The sequence below is a fragment of the Melospiza georgiana genome, chromosome 23 (assembly GCF_028018845.1).
Source record: "Melospiza georgiana isolate bMelGeo1 chromosome 23, bMelGeo1.pri, whole genome shotgun sequence".
NCBI lineage: Eukaryota > Metazoa > Chordata > Aves > Passeriformes > Passerellidae > Melospiza > Melospiza georgiana.
The window spans coordinates 4,145,819-4,163,063 of NC_080452.1; the positions used below are offsets into that span (position 1 = coordinate 4,145,819).

General features: G+C 57.2%; 1 protein-coding gene across 1 annotated transcript; it reads right to left on the reverse strand.

Annotated features, from left to right (window-relative positions):
• Positions 1–532: 532 nt before the first annotated feature.
• DENND2D (DENN domain containing 2D) lies at positions 533–14,146 on the reverse strand. Its single transcript, XM_058039784.1, is given in 15 exon segments — positions 533–1,265; positions 2,522–2,761; positions 3,152–3,242; positions 3,866–3,907; positions 4,368–4,545; positions 4,664–4,812; positions 6,653–6,793; positions 6,884–6,961; positions 8,022–8,091; positions 8,236–8,348; positions 9,469–9,653; positions 13,487–13,663; positions 13,666–13,738; positions 13,740–14,092; positions 14,095–14,146. Coding segments are annotated over 15 exon segments (2,004 nt in total). The 3' UTR covers positions 533–1,203.
• Positions 14,147–17,245: the final 3,099 nt, after the last annotated feature.

Consider the following 17,245-nt stretch of genomic DNA (forward strand, 5'->3'; position numbering starts at 1 on the left):
GCAGGGTTAGATGGGGTACTGGGGAGAAATTGTTCCCTGTGAGGGTGGGCAGGCCCTGGCACAACAGAGCAGCTGCCCCTGGATCCCTGGAAGTGTCCAAGGCCAGGTTGGATGGGGCTTGGAGCAGCCTGGGCTGGTGAAAGGTGTGCTCATGGCAGGGGGTGGAACTGGGTGGTCATGAACAATCCCTCCCATCCCAAAACAGCCTGAGATCCCATGATTCCAGGATATTTTTGATATTTTGATAGCCTTTGCTGGCAGAAGTACCTGGGTTGGGTTTCTGTGGATGGGACCAGTCACATCTGCAGCCCCAGCACAGCCTCCCTGCTGCAATATGTATTTCCTGGGTGAGTGTGTTCAGAAAGCAGAACTGTCATTTAGCTTTAATCTGCTGCTGGCCTCACATTTCAGAGAGGAATTTCAAGGTTTGAAGAGAAGTTGGCACCAAAATCAGACCCAAGGAGGATGGTGACACGTTTTACTCTGGGATGGAACAAATCCTTCCTCCCTCCCTGAAGCTGTTGATCAGCTGTTTCCCCTTGACCCCCCACAGCCATGTGGCCTTCACAGTTTGCTCCAGCACAAATAAATAACCTGCTGGAAATGAGTATTTTTGTTTCCTTAGAAAGCCAAACTTGGCTCTGTGTGGCACCAGTGATGCAGTAGCTGCAAGAGAGGAAACCACAAACACCATCCCCCCCAACTGCTCCTGCTGGTGTTCAACAATGGCTTAATAAAACAATATAAATTAAAACAATATAAACCAGTTGTTAATAACAAACCCTCAGGAACTGTGCAATGGGATGTTCCTTATTTGCAAACCCCTGGTTTGTTTTAATGAGAAGTAACACTATTTCCTACTCATCCCTTTTTTTTCTCCCTTCTAATAATTACTCCAAACCCCTGCTGTCCTGCAGCCAGCCCTGGCTGCCCTCGCTCTGTGTGAGCTGTTGGGGGACAAGAGCTGTGCAGGGCCAAGCACTGGGAGTCACAATCTGTCCCTGGAGCAACCAAGAGTGGGAAGGAAATCCCAGCCTGGTGCTGGTTCTGTGCAAAGAGTTTTCCAGTGCAATGGTGCCCTGAGAGAGAAAGGGTGCTCAGTGCTGCCCAGGAGTGCCAGGTGGGCAGGAACAGAGTCCAGTATGGTGCTGCTGGCAGGGATGTGTCAATCCCAATCCTGCTCCCCTTCTCCCACTCTGAACTTCAGGAGTCCTTTCTGTGCTTCTTCTGTTCATGGTACTCTATTATTTTCTTCTGGAAATATGCTGTGGAGGAAAAAAGGTCATGGGTGAGGTGCTGGTGTTTGGAATGGGGGATACAGGGCTGCCCAGCCTGAATCCTGGGAAGTGTTTCTATCCCAAGCCATCCTGGGTTACAGACACCTGCACCCACCAAGGACCTGGGGCAAATGTGGAAATGAAGAGTCCAAGGCAGGTTGGATGGGGCTTGGAGCAACCTGGGATTGTGGGAAGTGTCCCTGCCTATGGCAGGGGTGGAACGAGATGCCCTTTAAAGGTCCCTCCAACCCAGTTTGTTGGAATTTTGGGATTCTGTAAGTCTATGAAATGGGGGTGGTTGCAATGCCACCCATCCCTCTCACCCAAAATAGGCTTTATTATGCTGGGTTAGCCAGAGGCTTTAACCCATATGTTCACTCCTGTTCAGTTTTGTGTTTCCCACCAGCAAGGAAGGGAGAAAGCAGCAGACCCAGCAAAACACCAGAATGGTGATGTAGGCTGGGAATACAATAAGAAAACAGGCACTGTGCTGTGCCTCTCTTTCTCCCCAGGTTTGCCCCGTAAGGTCTCACATGAAAGGGCAGAGAAGCAGCAGCTGAGGCAGTACCAGCAGGTGGGGTGGCAGATCCCAGCCCAGGATGTCTCATCCAGAAATACAGTTTTTGGGTGGTTTCCTCCACCTGCGCTGCCCATTTGTCCATGTGCCAGGCTGGGAGGAGGCTCAGCTCTGCCCTGTGCCCTGCAAATCCCCAGGAAGGGGGAAGGAGCAGCCCTGCTGCCACAGAGTTAGGGGCTGAGCTGAGTCAGACTCCTGGCAGCTGCTGCTGTGCCCAAGCCAAATGTTGGTGCTGCTGCCACTTGTTTGCCTCAACACAGAGCCCTCAGTGAGCCAGCCCCAGCTCCAGGTGAGGGACAAGATCTAAAATGAATCATAGAGTCCAGAATCCCATGCTGGTTTGAGTTGGAAGGGTAATCCAATTTCAAACTCTGCCCTGGGCAGAGACACCTTCCAGTCCAGTCAGTTTGCTCCAAGCCCCATCCAAAGTGGCCTTAGACACTTCCAGGGATGGGGAGTCACAAATGAGGATTTATTTTTTGTGTGACAGGTATGGAGAAATGAGGCCACTGAGAGCAAACAGGATCTGCCCAGTGCCCTGAGCACCCTCAGCTCAGGCTGCATCCCACCCCTCACCAGGCACGAAGCATCTCTGCCCCCAAACCAACCAGCCCCGGGTTCCGCAGAGCCCACCCCACAGGGCAGGGGTGAGAAATGGGACCATTACCTTCCTGGGGGATCCTGCTCTTCTCCGCTTCCTCAATAAATAGGGAGAACATGTTTGTCTTCACAAACTTCTTGAGGAGCCGGCGGCAGCTCTTGGAGGCCATGGCCTTGCAGAAGTTTCGCTCCTGGAAGCTGCCAGAGCCACTCCTGCCCCACTTGATGTGGGAGCCATAGTGCCCCACCAGGCGCACAAAGAACTGCACGAAGGCCTCCGACACCAGGGCGTTCACCTGCTCCGAGGCTGGGGGACACAGAGCACGAGAGGTGGGGATGAGACCCCTGAACACACAGCATGGCCTCCTGCTAACCTGGTCTGTGCCTGCATCCCCAGGGGTTACTGCTTGGAGCCTTCCTCCGCCACTAATCAAGGATCAGAATAATTTTGCTGAGGGAACCATTCCAGGGTGGCAGCATCTTAATGTTCTAAATATTAGCAAAAATCCATTTTGCCAGCAGAATTATCTGTTCCTGCTCTCATTTTTAAAAGGAGAGAAGAAAACCCAAGGGATTACCCCTGCAAATAGGGGCAGAAACATCCCAGACCAGGTGACTTTAGGAAAATCCCTTGGCTGAAGTCTCTAGCCATGGAGAGGGCAGATCAGGGCTCTTTTACCATCACAGACATCCTTACTGTGCTCGTTGTTGTTGTTGTTGTGCCTGTTCAGAGATGTCAGCATCTCATTCTGCAGCTTCCCAGGCAGGATCTCCTCCTCATCCCCCACCTGGAAAGCAATGGGGCCGTGAAGCACTGGAGAGAATCCAGCTCAGGGGGCCAGGGATGGTGCAGCCCACCAGAGGGGCTTTCAAAGCTCATTAATTAATCATCATCACAATGTCCTGCAGAGATGTGGGTGTGGGGTATCCAGGGCATGGACCCTGCTGTTCTGGCTCCAAAGCCAGGAGCAGTGGCTGTAGACATCCCCACTTGGGATGTTCCCCCTGGGAGGGTGGCACTGAAGATGGCTCTGCCCCCAAAACCATAGAACCACAAAAATCCCAGAGAGGTTTGGGTTAGAAGGGACCTTAAAGCTCATCCCATTCCACCCTCTGCCATGGGCAGGGACATTTTACACTAGACTACATTGCTCCAAGCTCTAGTCAACTTAGCCCTGGACACTTTCAGGGATCCAAGGGCAGCCACAGCTTCTGTGGGCAATCTGGGCCAGGGCTTCACCACCTTCACAGGGAAGAATTCCTTCCCAAAAACCCATCTAACCCTGCCCTCTGGCAGTTTGAAGCCATTTAAAGATGTGGAAGCTGCCAGGTAGCTGGCACAAAGGAGAAAAGGCCCTCCTGGGGTTATCCAAGCACCCCCAGCCCCAGCCAGGAGGAAGGGAGGACCTACCGCCCGGATGATCTTCCCTTCACAGAGATCAACTATCAGAGCCTGAAAGAGAGAGGGGAGGGAGCAGCTTTAGCCCTGCCAAGGCACCTGGGCTTCCTCCCACCCATTTTGGGATGGGACTGGTGTGTCACCAGCCCGTGAGGGTGGCAGGAGAGGGATCAGCCCCTGTCTGCAAGAGGGACCTGGGCAAGGGGCACCAGGGCATTTCCCACAAGGACAACTTTTGCTGCAGGTTTGGTGGCTTATCCCCACACAGCTTTCCGCTGCTTCAAGACTGGGATGACCCCAACAGCAGCTCCTGGAGCACAGGGGCAGGGCAGCTCCCAGGAGAATGTGGAGGTAACACCCCAAGTGCCAACAGGAGGGGACATGGAATATATCCTCATTTCCAGCCTCCCTGGATGGGAAAAGGGCACAGTCAGAGCCCCAGCGCCAAGCCAGACCCGGGGACACGGATGAACTGATGGCTCCACGCAGCTGCCCTCCCCTCCAGGTGAAATACCTCCTCCATTGGCTGCTCCAGGACCCGCTGCAGGTGCCGCATCTGGATGCCGACCATGAAGGGCGTGGGGCAGCACACAGTGTCCAGCAGGCACTCGGGCAGCACGGGGATGTAGGTGTGAGCCCAGGTGAAGGGGTACAGCAGAGCAGCCACGGCGTGGATGCACTGGGACAGGACACTGTGGGACAGGAGCCAGCAGTGACACCACGGAGCGAGGAGGGAACATCCCACCCCCAGCTCTGCTGTGCCCTGTGCCACTGCAAGGGCGTTTTCATAACCAAGAGATCAGGACCCACCTCAGCTCCTCGGCCAGGAAGATGAGCCGTCGCTCCAGCATGGCAGAGGCGAAGATGTGCAGGATGAGGTGAGGGCTGAGCCGCTGGAGCAGAGCCTGGAACTCCACGTGCTCCAGGTGGGCGTCCACAGGCCGCGTGAGCTCGATGAGCTGCCGAGGAAGAGCCACGGAACCCCAGCTTAGGAGGAGCAACACTCCCCCGTCCTGCCCTGGCCTCCTGAGAAGGTGATTTGGGAGCAATTCATGACCCAGTGTGGCAGCATCTGCACCGTGTCCATGCAGAAGGGACAAACTCCATTTCACCCTGCCAGGGGATTCAGCCTGTGCAGCACTGAGAGCTCAGGGAAGCCATCAGTGATGAGCACTGTGGGGCTCTTTATTTGGGCACTGGATTTTTAACCCAAATGCCTCTTTTCTCCAGTCCTCCCAAGTGCCTGGCAGAGGGTGGCAGGGACATGTCCCATCTCAGTGTCTGAGAGGTCATCTGTGAGCTGCCAGCAAAGGGAGGAGTGGGGAAGGCATGACTCCTGCAAATGCCACAAAACCTTCCTCTACAGTCTCTCTGGCAGGGCCAGCCTGGCAATTCCTGGCTAAGATGCCCCAAAAGTGAGGGACCTAATGGATGTTTGCAGGCAGCTGCATTTGCCCACGAGCCTCCCAATTCCATCAATCCCCATGGCAGCCAGACCTGGTGAGTACTGAAGGGTTAACAGGAATGTGCAGCTTATGACACAGTCCTGGCCCTTCTCCCCATCCTTCAGGACAAAAATCCCCTTCTCCACATGCTTTTCCAGCAAGGCAGCATCTTTCCAGCCAGCAGCATCAGGCTTGGCTGGGCTCCACAGCCCCTTTCCAGCACAAACCCTGCCCCATCCCCACCTCAGCCATGCAGTACCCAGCATTTATTTCCCCTCCTTTCCTGGTCTCAGTGATCTCCTTGCTCCAGACCCTGCCCAGAGCCCCAGAGTGCAGCTCTTTCGAAGAACATCCTCATTCCTCCTCCCTCTGGCAGCCCAGGCTGTGCTTCCAACCATGGCCCTGGGACAGAGCATTGAGCAACCTGCAAAAAGTCTTGCACAAGCTCCCTGGATTAGGAAATTGCTCAGATCACCAGCTGCTAAATTGCTCTGGAGAGCAGGGATCCTGCTTTCAGGCCCTCTCTGGCACATCCACGGGATGCTCAGCATTGAGGAGAATTTGCCCAGTGCCAGAGTGGATCTTACCTATTTTTCCAGCTTGGCTTGGCCACAAGAAAAGAAAAAGCAAATTAAAAAGCTCTGCCTATGCGAGTCTGGGCTGTGTGGGCGCAATGAGATCATCTCATCCATGCCTGGATCAAATCTTTTCTCTACATGAGAAGACTGGGCTTGTCACACACCTGCACCTGCCTGGGGTGCAGAGTGGTATGGAGAGGAGTATAATCATGCAACCATGGAATCATCAGGGCTGGAAAAGCCCCCTAAGAGCCCTCTAAGACCATGAACTCCACATTCACCACCAACCCCCATCCCCAAGTGCCACGTTCACGTGTTTTGAACACTTCAAGGGATGGTGATTCCACCACTGCGCTGGACAGGCGGTGCCAGTGCCTGACCACCTCTTTTGGGAAGGAATTTGCAGCCCAAGCCAGCCCTGGCACCACTGTGCTCCCCAGCCTGCCCGAGGAGCAGGCGCTGGCTCGGGAGCAGCTCCCAGCCCCTGGCACAAATCCTGCTCTGACATCAGGGCCAGGCAAGTCCCAACACAGAATATGGAGAGGCTTTTGTGCAGCAGCTCCAGCTTCAGGCTGGGGGAGCCGCAGAGGTTGCAATGGGCTCCATCCTCATCCTCACTGCTCTCCTCCTGGATCAGGGAGAGGTAACTGCCCCCTTCCCAAGCCCCTGGCAGCCTGACCCACCCTGCCCTGCCCTGCGGTCAGCACCCCTGGGTGCTGCAGGGTGGAAGCTGCTCCCAGGTGTGGACCAGGAGATGCCCCCGGGTCCCCACCCACCTCTGTGCCCGACTCGGGGATGAAGCTTTTGATGGTGACAGTTTTCCCTGGGGCGGGGAAGGGCGACTCCCGCAGGCCCTGCATGAAGGGGTAGATCACTGCCATGGAGATCTGGCGCCTCTTCTCCACCTCGTCCAGGATCTGGGTGAGACAGATGTGAGCTGGGGATCCCCAGCAGATAAAGGAGCAGCTGCCAGGGCCACCACCGGGCCAGAGCCACCACGTCCCTACCTTGGAGAAGAGCCCAAAGCAGCCCAGGCAGCTGATGATGCAGAAAACCTCGGGGAGTCGGACACCACGCCCGGATGGCTGCAAGAGTGTGGGAAAAGGATGTGAGCATCTCCCAGCCCCCTGCACCAAACTCTCCAAAAGGGATCCTCACTGGCTCCCCTCAAATTCCCCATCACTGACTGGGAGATTTTCAAAGCTAGGGCTGAGGCCAACGATGCAGCTGATGCTGGAAAAGCAGGGGGTGCCCAGAGGAGGTGATTTGGGTGCCTAAGCTGTTAATTATTTTGGTGCAAAGTCCTTTGGCATATTTGCAAACTGTCCTCCCACCCAGGCACATGTTCTCCAAGACACCTTGCCCCACCGTCCTTGGGGTTAATCCTGCCTCCTGCTGCAACAGGGGCCACTGGGATGAGTTCTTTGGCTTCTTTTTTCCCTTTCCAACTGGATTATCCTGGGTCTGTTTGCTCTTTTCAGCCCTCCAGACATCCAGTTCCAACAGCCTGAGCTCATCCCTGGATGCTGAAATGGGAAGGTGCACCAGGATGAAGGGGTGGTGGATCCAGCTGTGGCACAGGGATGTCCTCCTGGATTTATGTCCCTGTTCAAAGCAGCAGCCAGAGAAGACCATTGCATCTCAGAGCCCCTGAGCTGGTCAAACCCATGAGCTGAGAAACAGCCGCTGCTCAGATGCAGATTTTGGGGATGGGGCTGAGGGCTCTTAGCTCCTTGGTACCTGGATGGATGCACTGACATTCCCATCCTGATCCCAAGTGGGATTTGCAGCCATGGGAAAGGAGCCAGGCAAGCTGTGGAAGCCCGTGGGGAATCACAGAACTGTTAAGTTTGGAAAAGCCCTCCAAGATCTCCAAGTCCAAAAGCAGCCCAGCACCACCACATCCACCCCTAAACCGTACCCCCACATCCACAGGCTTTGTGAACACTCATTGTCTCCTCCATCTGAGCCATGGCTCAGCAGAGAGCTCTAGAAACCCCTCTGTGTCCCCTCCTGCTGCTCCCCATCACTGTGGCCAAGGCCGGTGGCTTTCTGAGGAGCTGAACCTGGTGGGAGGTGACGTGTCCCCCATGGGGAGGGGGTGACACTGACACCCCCCGTGGGTGTGGGGAGGGCAGGGCTCACCAGCAGCCGCCTGCAGTAGCCAATCTTCCTGCTGCCATCCACGTTGGTCAGGACAAAGGAAAAGGTTTCGCTGCAAGGAGAGAAAACATGGGGCTGGGAGGAGCTGGATGGACTGGGCTGGGCTGGGCTGGGCTGGGCTGGGCTGCTCCCTCCAGCCCTCAGGAGCCCAGCAGGGGTGGGGACCCCAGCCCAGAGCCTGCGGTGGGGCAGGTACCTGGTGAACTCCGTGATGGGCGCCCAGTTGTTGCCGTCGGGGAAGCAGAAGAGGGGGATGGCTTGGAGGAGACGTTCCTCCTCCTCCTTCTGGCCCTTCAGCAAGTTCTCACGCTGGGTGGAAGCGATGCCAAGAGTCAGGGAGATGGAGGGTCCCCATTGTCACCAGGAATGGGGTGGGATTCAGTGGAATGGGGTCTGCCCCAAAGCCACCCCTGCCTCTTAGTGATGCAGAAGGGGCCTGCACATGTCTGGACAAGCACCTCCCAAAAATCCCATGGACAGTGAGGCAAAGCAGAGGGACCCTCTGCAAATGTGATCTCTTCCTGCGCCACCTCCCTGAGATGTGATTTCCCCACTGTGGTCTCCCCTTTTGGGACAGGAGCCCAGGGAGAGCCCCTGGAGTTTCCTCCTGGGGTGGTGGCCCTGGGCTGGGATCACGGGGAGGGACAGATGGTCCCAGCAACCCCAACCCAGGGCAGGCAAATGTTGTGGTGTGCTGTAATGTCCCATTTTGGCCTTCCAGGTCATTCCCCTAGGTGCGCCTATGCTTCCTCTCCCTTCCCCCTTGCCCCCATGCTGAGTGAGTCCTGTCAATCAGGCTGAACATTCCAGCAAGGCCTCGTGTGGTTGGTCAAGTTCAAAGGATGCCCCTATGCCCAGAGGTCATTGGCCTGTCTGGGTGTCATCTTCCCCTGAGACCCTGCCCCTCTCACCTGGTTGGTGGCTCACCTGTACCTCCCCTCCCCCTGTCCCTGAGCTTAAAAAGGCGATCAGACCATGCGGCCGAGGTTCTGTTGGAGCAGTTGCTCACGTTCAGACCTCTGTAACCATGGAATAAACCTCTGTACATTAAACCCTCCAGCAGAATCCTCTCCTTTTTCTCTTCACCATCGCCTGAAGCCATTCCTCCTGAGGTAAACGGGGTTCCTAACAAGCCTGGACTTGTTCAGTGCCCAGCTGCAACCACCAGCAAGCCAAGGTATCTCTGGGGTGACACACCGCAGTTGCTGCCTTTGGCCCAGCAGCGAGGGTCAGACTGGCCCAGGCACAATCTAACTGGGAATATTGGGAGCCATTTTTTCCAATAGGCAAAGGCTTGGGCTCTGGGACTGTGACTCAAGAGCATGGGGCACCTTTCTCCTTCCATAGCTTTAATGATGGGGAAGGAACAACATCCCTTTCTCCTCTAAATGTGGAAAACTAATCTTATCAGAAACACAGCATTAAATACCTTTGGGAATTGGTAGGTTATCTTGGGCTCATAACGTCCATCTGGCATCTTCTTCAGCGACACCACCACCAGGTACTCAAAGAAGAACTGTCCAGCAGAGTAGAAGACTGAGCTCCGCTCCCCCTGCTTCCCCTGTGGTGCCTGTGGGGGGGTGTTGTCTGCAGCACAGGCCCCATCTTTTCCTTCTGAAACCAAAAAGATCCCCAAAAAAATCTGATCAGAGTGCAATAAAAGGTCTGAGGGCAAGGGAGGAGTTGCAGAGTTACATGTGAACTGGCTGAAGGGAACCAGGCCCTCGTGCCCAGGACTTTTGGCCCCCAAAAATGGGGACATGAAAAGGAAAGAGAAACGGCTTTTATGAGTCTTTTAGGGAAAATCCTGACACCTCCAGCCTTCCTTTGCCCCAGCCCAGTGAGGGCAGAAGGATGCTCAGAGCAAAGCAGACACAAGGAATGAGGAGAGCAGATGGGCTCTGCATTAAACATTGGCAGGGAGGTGTGGGAATGTGTTTATAGCAGTTAATTTAATTCTCCTAGGAGGAGTAAACAGCAACAAGTAAACAGCCCAGATCTTGTCTGAGCACCTCCTAAAGCTCCAGCCAGGTGAATCCCAGCCTCTCCCTGCCAGGTGTCCTGGGAACTGCAGATTGCAAATGAGCTGCTGGAGGGTTTTCCCTAAACCAAAGCAAAGCAGTTCCTGGAGGTTACAACCCAGTTCCTGTTGGGCTGGTTGGGGAGGGCAGCCGGGAAGCATCAGCAGGCACACCCTGAACAACCAGGAATAGGAGGGAAAAGAGCCCCATCCAGCATCTCCAAGGGCCCTGGGATGGCCACAGTGGGACAGTGAGATCTGAGGGCTGGACAGAGGCTGCAGCCAGGCCAGGCCACAGCTCCTCCCTCTGCCAGAGGCCACTTCTGCCTCCCTTTATACCTTGTTCCCTTGTCCTTGATACAGAAACTGCCCCATCTCTGATTATGGTGGGGAGCTGAAGCAGAAAAGCTGAGCTGCTCCTAAAAGGAACAGCAAGGAAAATAAGTATGTGGCTGGATGAGATTAGTGGCACTTGCAGTTTGTCCCCGGACCCCAGAGTTTGTCCCCAGACCCCAGAGTTTGTCCCTGAGCTCTTCTAGTTGTGCCACAGCTGGTTAGGGCAAGGCAGGGCTGTGATCGGCCATTCCCATTATCCTTCTCCATGGATGGCATCCTCCTCCAAAAGCAGTGCTGGTGGACACTCTGCCCACATGTCCCTCCAGCTCCAGAGCTGCTTCCTTCAGTCTGGAATCACCTGTCCAGCCTTTATCCCAGGTCACTGGGAACAGAAGGCTCATAGGAGGAGGTGACACTCATGGTGCCATCAGGATGTTCCTTCCCAGGGACCAGAAATTCCTTTCCCATCTTGGGGTGGGGGGATGCTCAAAGCCCCCCCTTTGTGCACCCTGGGGCTGCCCCACCTCCACACACAAAGTCCTTTCCCTTTGGCAAGGTGAAATCCATCCCCAAGGGGACCCTCTGCAGCAGGTGAAGGATGAGACCTGGCTGAAGATATCTCTGGTTTATCCTCATTGGGGACCATCCTGGACCTGCCCAATGAGGGGCTCCAGGCCAGGAAAAAGGTTCACAAGATTGCTTCTCCTGCTCTTCCTTGGGATGCTCCAGCAACGGCTTTGGTCTGCTCCCAGCTGTGGCCCAGGCAGGGGGTTCTTGTTGGGGGGAACCCAGGGAAGAAGGCTGTATCATGGGGTGTTGTGGTGTGCTGTATTGTCCCATTTTGGCCTTCCAGGTCACTTTCCCAGGTGTGCCAATACCTCTCTCCCTTCCCCCTTGCCCCCATGCTGAGTGAGTCCTGTCACTCAGACTTAACATTCCAGCAAGGCGTCGTGTGGTTGGTCAAGTTCAAAGGATGCCCCTCAGGCCCAGGGGTCATTGGCCTGTCTGGGTGTCATCTTCCCCTGAGACCCTGCCCCTCTCACCTGGTTGGTGGCTCACCTGTACCTCCCCTCCCCCTGTCCCTGAGCTTAAAAAGGTGATCAGACCATGCGGCCGGGATTCTGTTGGAGCAGGTCCTCACGTTCAGACCTCTGTAACCATGGAATAAACCTCTGGACATTAAACCCTCCAGCAGAATCCATCTCCTTTTTCTCTTCACCATCGCCTGAAGCTATCCCTCCTGAGGTAACGGGGTCCCTTACAAGCCTGGACTTGTTCAGTGCCCAGCTGCAACCACCAGCAAGCCAAGGTATCTCTGCGGTGAAACACCGCAGTTGCTGCCTTTGGCCCAGCAGCGAGGGTCAGACTGGCCCAGGCACAATCTAACTGGTAATATTGGGAGCCCTTTTTCCCAATAATGGGGGGGCTGCTGGTGTCCCCCATCCACGCTGGACACTGGCATTGGCTGTTTTCCCATCACCAGGGCAAGATGAAAGCGCACTTAACTCCTGCCAATCCAGTCTCATTCTGCATTTCATAGAAAGACAGATCTGCTCTTCAGCAAGGACTGCATTTGCATTTTGTCCATGGGGTTTAGAAGCAAACAAGCCAAACCTGCTGCTCTGGAGAGCCTGGCCTTGCCAGGCTACAGCTCTGCCTCTCCCCTGTGGAAGTGTGGATCCCCCAGCAGCACCAGGTCTGGCTGCAAAGCCCTCACTGGCAGAGCCTGAATCCCTCCAAGACCACAACTCCATCCCTGGGCTGGCAGACGAGCTCCAGGGATGTGAGGAGTGAACTGCCAGGCAGGCTGATGTGGCACCAGAGATGCCAGCGCTGTCCCAGCCCGGCAGGGCTCACGAGAGCCGATGACTCTCCCATAGCCCACAGTGCCAGGAAGATTCGGGGTGCCCCCCCAGTCCCCCAGCAGTGGGTGAGAGCATGCCCTGCGAGGAAGGGAAGGAGGAGGGTGGCCAGGGGTGCTGTGGCCGCTCCCGGATGGAAAGTGGCTCCGGTGACGTGGATGCTCACCTTCCATCCCCCGGGCATGGAGAGGGCAAAGGCTGCTGGGGCTCTCCTTATCGCCCAGGGCTGCGCTCAGCCCCGCTCTGCCTGTGGCACAACCGGTTTCTTTCCTCCCGGAAAACTCCCGAGCTCTGGTGTGCCAAGGTCTCCCGACCTGGTTTGCGGGGGAGCTCTGTCTCCCGTGCCGCCCAGTGCCCACCTGCCCCGGCTTCGGCTTTATCGAACATGGGGAAGCGCCGAGCTCTTGCGGAGCCAGACCCAGCACAAAACAGACGGGGAGGGGAGCGCTGTAAGCCCCCCCAATCCATGGATTGCTCCAACCTGCTCTGCTCTGCCTTGAGATACGGCAGCCAGAAAACTCCGATGATCCTTTCGGTATCTCGGAAAAGATCACAAATCCCAAAGGACCAGTTTCTGCAGCGCCTTCTGAAGGCTCTGCAACACCCAGCTGTCCTGAGTGGCGCCGTCTCCCTCGTGGGTGCCCCCACGGACCCCTCCAGGCTGTCGCAGATGCCACGGCATGCCCTGCGATCCCCGTTCCGCGGGGCTGTGGGGAGACAGGGGATCTGTGGGGCCGGGGAATCCCTGCGGCTGCCTGGGGTGGGCTCAGCTGGAAGGGCTGGGTTTCCGGGAGATGGGGCGCAGCGCTCGGGATGGGCTGAACCCCCGAGAACGGTGCAAGAGATGCGGCGAGTCCCGGGGCAGCCGGCCCGAGCTGGGCTCCGTGCGGGGGGGAGCGGACGGGCAGGGCTGGGGGACCGAGCCGCCGCCGCCGCTTCCCCGGGACCGTCTTCGCTCCGCCGGCAGCCGCGGGCTCCCGCAGCCGCCGCACCGGGGATGGACCTGTCCTGACACTGGCACCGGCACCGACACCGGGGATGGACCTGTCCTGACACCGGCACCGGTACCGGCACCGGCACCGACACCGGGGATGGACCTGTCCTGACACCGGCACCGGCACCGGCACCGGGGATGGACCTGTCCTGACACCGGTACCGGCACCGGGGATGGACCTGTCCTGACACCGGTACCGGCACCGGCACCTCCCGGAGCCCCTCCCGCCCCTCACCTCTGCGGCCGGCGCGCCGCAGGCTCCGTCTCAAGAAGTTGCCCAGGGAAGAAGCCATGGTGGTCTCGGTTCGGCCCGGGCTGGCGGAGGGCTCGGCTTCCGCCCTCCGCGCTTTCGCTTTCCCGGGGGAGGAGGGACGGCACGGGGCGGAGAGGAGGAGGAGGAGGAGCGGGGACCGGGCAACACCTGGCACCGGCCGGGCGCGGGACACGCGTCCGGGGAGAGCGGGCGCTGGGGACGGGGTAATCCGGGAAACCGGGAGAAACGGGCATGGGGGGCCCGGGAGCATCGGGAATGAGGGGAGCAGGGAGCCGAGGATGCCAGGAGGAACTCGGGATGGGGGATCCGGGAGTACAGGACATGTGGGTAAGGGGAGGACTGAGAATGAGAGTCCGTGGGGAGCAGGGGTCGGGAGCGCCGGGCACGGAGGTCCTGGAAGGAACCTGGATGGGGTCCTGGGAGCTTCGGGAATGGGGCAGGCGGGAAGCCCTGGGTGCAGAGGAGCAGGAGCAGCGGGCACGGGGGCACAGGGAGCTCTGGGATCTGGCTCTGAGAGGGCACGGTGGTCATGGAGGCAGCGGGAATGGGGGAACTGGGAACACCCCAGTTGTAAGGATGCCAGGAGGAGCCAGGCGTGGGACATCCAGGAGAATCGGGCATGGGGACACCCCGAGCACCGGACACAGAGGGAGCTGAGCATCCCCTCAAACGGGGCTGGCCATGCCAGTGGGGAGCCGGCCTAGGCTGGGGCACAGGGTGGGCATCAGGGCATGGACACCTGGAACAAGGTTTGCCCTGCCATTGCAGGGCACAGAACACTCATTCCCCAGTGCTACAGCATTGCCCAAATCCTGCTCCAGCCTCCCGGCCTCCTCCAAGCCCTTTTTTCCCTGGGACCCCACCAGTGCCAGGACCAGTGCCCAGCACAGCCTCTGTGGGGTCGGAGATAGCACTGACTCGTCCCCTCCAGGGTACAGATGTGTCCCAGATGTGTCTCCAGGGTACAGATGTGTCTCAGATGTGTCTCCAGGGTACAGATGTTTGGTGTCTCTCGCTCTGCAGCCAGCCCATCACCCCCTCCGGTGACTCCACTGTGCTTCAATCCCCTGCCATGGGCTTCGAGCTCGTCCTGACCCCTCAGGCATGGCAGCTGGGCTGTGCTTTCCCTCGGGCTGGCGTTTCCTCGCCGCTCAGAGATTCATCCTCCCTCCCAGAGGTACTGAGAGGTGCTGTGTCCTTGCCCTTTCCTTGCCCTCTGCCTCCACTGAAGGAAGGAGGAGCAGTGTCCTGGTGCTGCCATCCGGGGGTTTCCCTGTCCTGGGCATGCCAGGACACTGTGGAGCTGCTCGGCTTTGCTGGGTGGTTTCACTGCTCTGCACACGCCAACAGGGAAAGTCCCTTAAAAAACAATGATATCTTTAAAAGAAAAATCCCAGTTTCCCATTCTCAGCCTATCCATCAGCATTTCCTCTGCTGTTTTTGGGTAGTGCTTATGCAGTAACTAAGATCCATTCCAAACCAAACAATTATCTGATCCAAAAACTGAAGTAATGAGTATCTTCTATGATCTTAATTAAACATGCAGAGGGACCTCGGGCACAGCTATGGGTTATCAGACTGCAGATGTGATGAGCTGTGCACAGTTCTCAGCCCCAGTGCCGGCATGAGGCCGTTTGCAGCTGTAGAGCAGATTCCCTACACCAAATGTCCTCATCTCATTTATTTTGCAACATCTCCCCTTCCTCTGCCGAGTGTGGGCTGGAGCCCGAGGATGGGTTTGCAGCCGCCAGGAATGGCCTTCGCCAGCTTGCAGAGGTGGTGGATGCTTCCAAAATTCATCCCCACCGGGACACGTGCCTCTGATTCAACCAGGATGCTGCCTCCTCATTGGGCTTATCAGGGAATTGCTGGTGCAGGAGTCATTTTACTGGCTAATTTTGAGTGGGTGGGAAAGCATTTGTGCTTCTCGGAGGAGAGGACAGTGTGTTTGTTTGTGCACAGGGCTGGTTCCCAGGACAAATTTCCTCTTGGCACAAAGGGAAAAGCAAAAATTAGGGGGTTTCCCCTGGATTTTGGAGAAATACGCCTGCTTCCTGGAAACTGGCGCCACCTTAGGAAAACAGCTTCTGCTTTCAGCCAGAAGAAAACCCCCGAAATTATTTCAATTCATAAACAGAATTTTTTCCCCCTGCTTTCTCCCTTTAAGGCAAGTCTCTGACTGCGATCCCGCCTCGATAACGCCGCGATTCCGCTCAGGCGGGAGCAAAAGCCGCGTTCCAGCCGCAGAACCTCCCGCTCCTGGGGAAACACTGTCCCTTTGTGCCATTGCACAACCCAGCCAACCTTGCGTTGCTGAGAGAGGTTGAACTTTTGAGTATTGCCACTGAAAGCTCCTTTCTGCGGGAATCCGGCCGCCCCTGGGACAACAAACGGGCGCATTGTGGGGCCCCGGGGCCGCCCCGCTTCCCCCGCTCCCGTCGCGCTGCCAAAGTCATTTCGCTCCCCTGATCAGCCCCAGGGAGTTTTGCGTTCGGCTTCTTTTCCCTCCTCGAAGTGCCGGTGCTGCTGAACAGGCGCTGGGATTCGGCTTTCTGCAGGCGCGGTGCGCTCAGCCTGCAAATACCCGCGGGACGGGACGGGAGCGCTGGGAGGGCCCGCTCCGCCCTGGGGCTCCTCATCGCTCCCCGGACCCTGCTTCAGCTCGGCTCCCTCCTCCTCCTCTGGGCTGGCAGCCCCCGCCCAGGGCATCCTCCCGGCCTCCCTCCCCAACCCAGGGCATCCTCCCTCCCTCCCTCCTTCCCCATCCCTCGCTGGGGGCCGGGGCAGCTCCGGTTCCCGCTTCGGCCCCAGGCTGGGCTCGGGGCTCGGAACCGCCGGGTGGAATCGCAGCCGCAGCATCCCCGGCAGGGAGGGCAGCCCGAGGATGGTGGGGAGCCCAACGCCCTCTTTTCCAGCCTTTCCCATGCCAGGGAATTTCTCCCACTGGATGGCGGCATTAGAGCAAAGAAATCTCCCTGGGAGAGGTGACCTTCACTGGAGGGACTTTCCCCCCTGGTTTTCTGGCTCCCGGGACGTTGGTTCTCGGGCTGAGGATGTGTGGGTTCAGCACACTCTTGTTTGCACTGTTCCTACCATTGATGCTTAGCTCTCTGCCCTGTTCCGTGCTCCATGGTCCCTTCCAGAACCCCAAAACAGGAAACCATGGAGCTCCTCTGCCAGCTCCTCTTCCCTGAGGGTGCAGAGGGACCTGCTGGGGGCTCAGCTGGGGCACTTTGAGCCACAACCAGGAGCATATCAGACCCAGACTGGGCAAGGAAAAGAGATGTCAGCCCTCATGGTAACACCAAAATCACAATCTCTTAGTAGGGCACATCCTTTATCTGCCCAAAGCCCTCCATGTTCCAATTGCTGGGGTGCAGAGACCCCCATGTGAAAGTCACATACTCAAAAAATGGCCCATTTTGGCATGGAAAAAGATTTGGGCCCAATTTTTCCATGGTGGTTGCATGGGAGGCTCCAAAGCTCCCAAGCACTGGAAAACAAAGAGAGTCTGGCCACTTTTCCTTGCACCTCATGGCTTTAACCCCAAATACTTCAACCCACCTTTGGGATTTCATGGACGTGGTGATGGGCAGACAGTGCAGTGCAGGCTTGTGCAGTGATGGGTGGGCAGGGAAGGTTCATGCTGGGCTGCAGCCCCTCTGCAAATACAGCACAGGGCAAATGCTCCAAGGCTGTTTTCTGGCCAGGGGACATCTC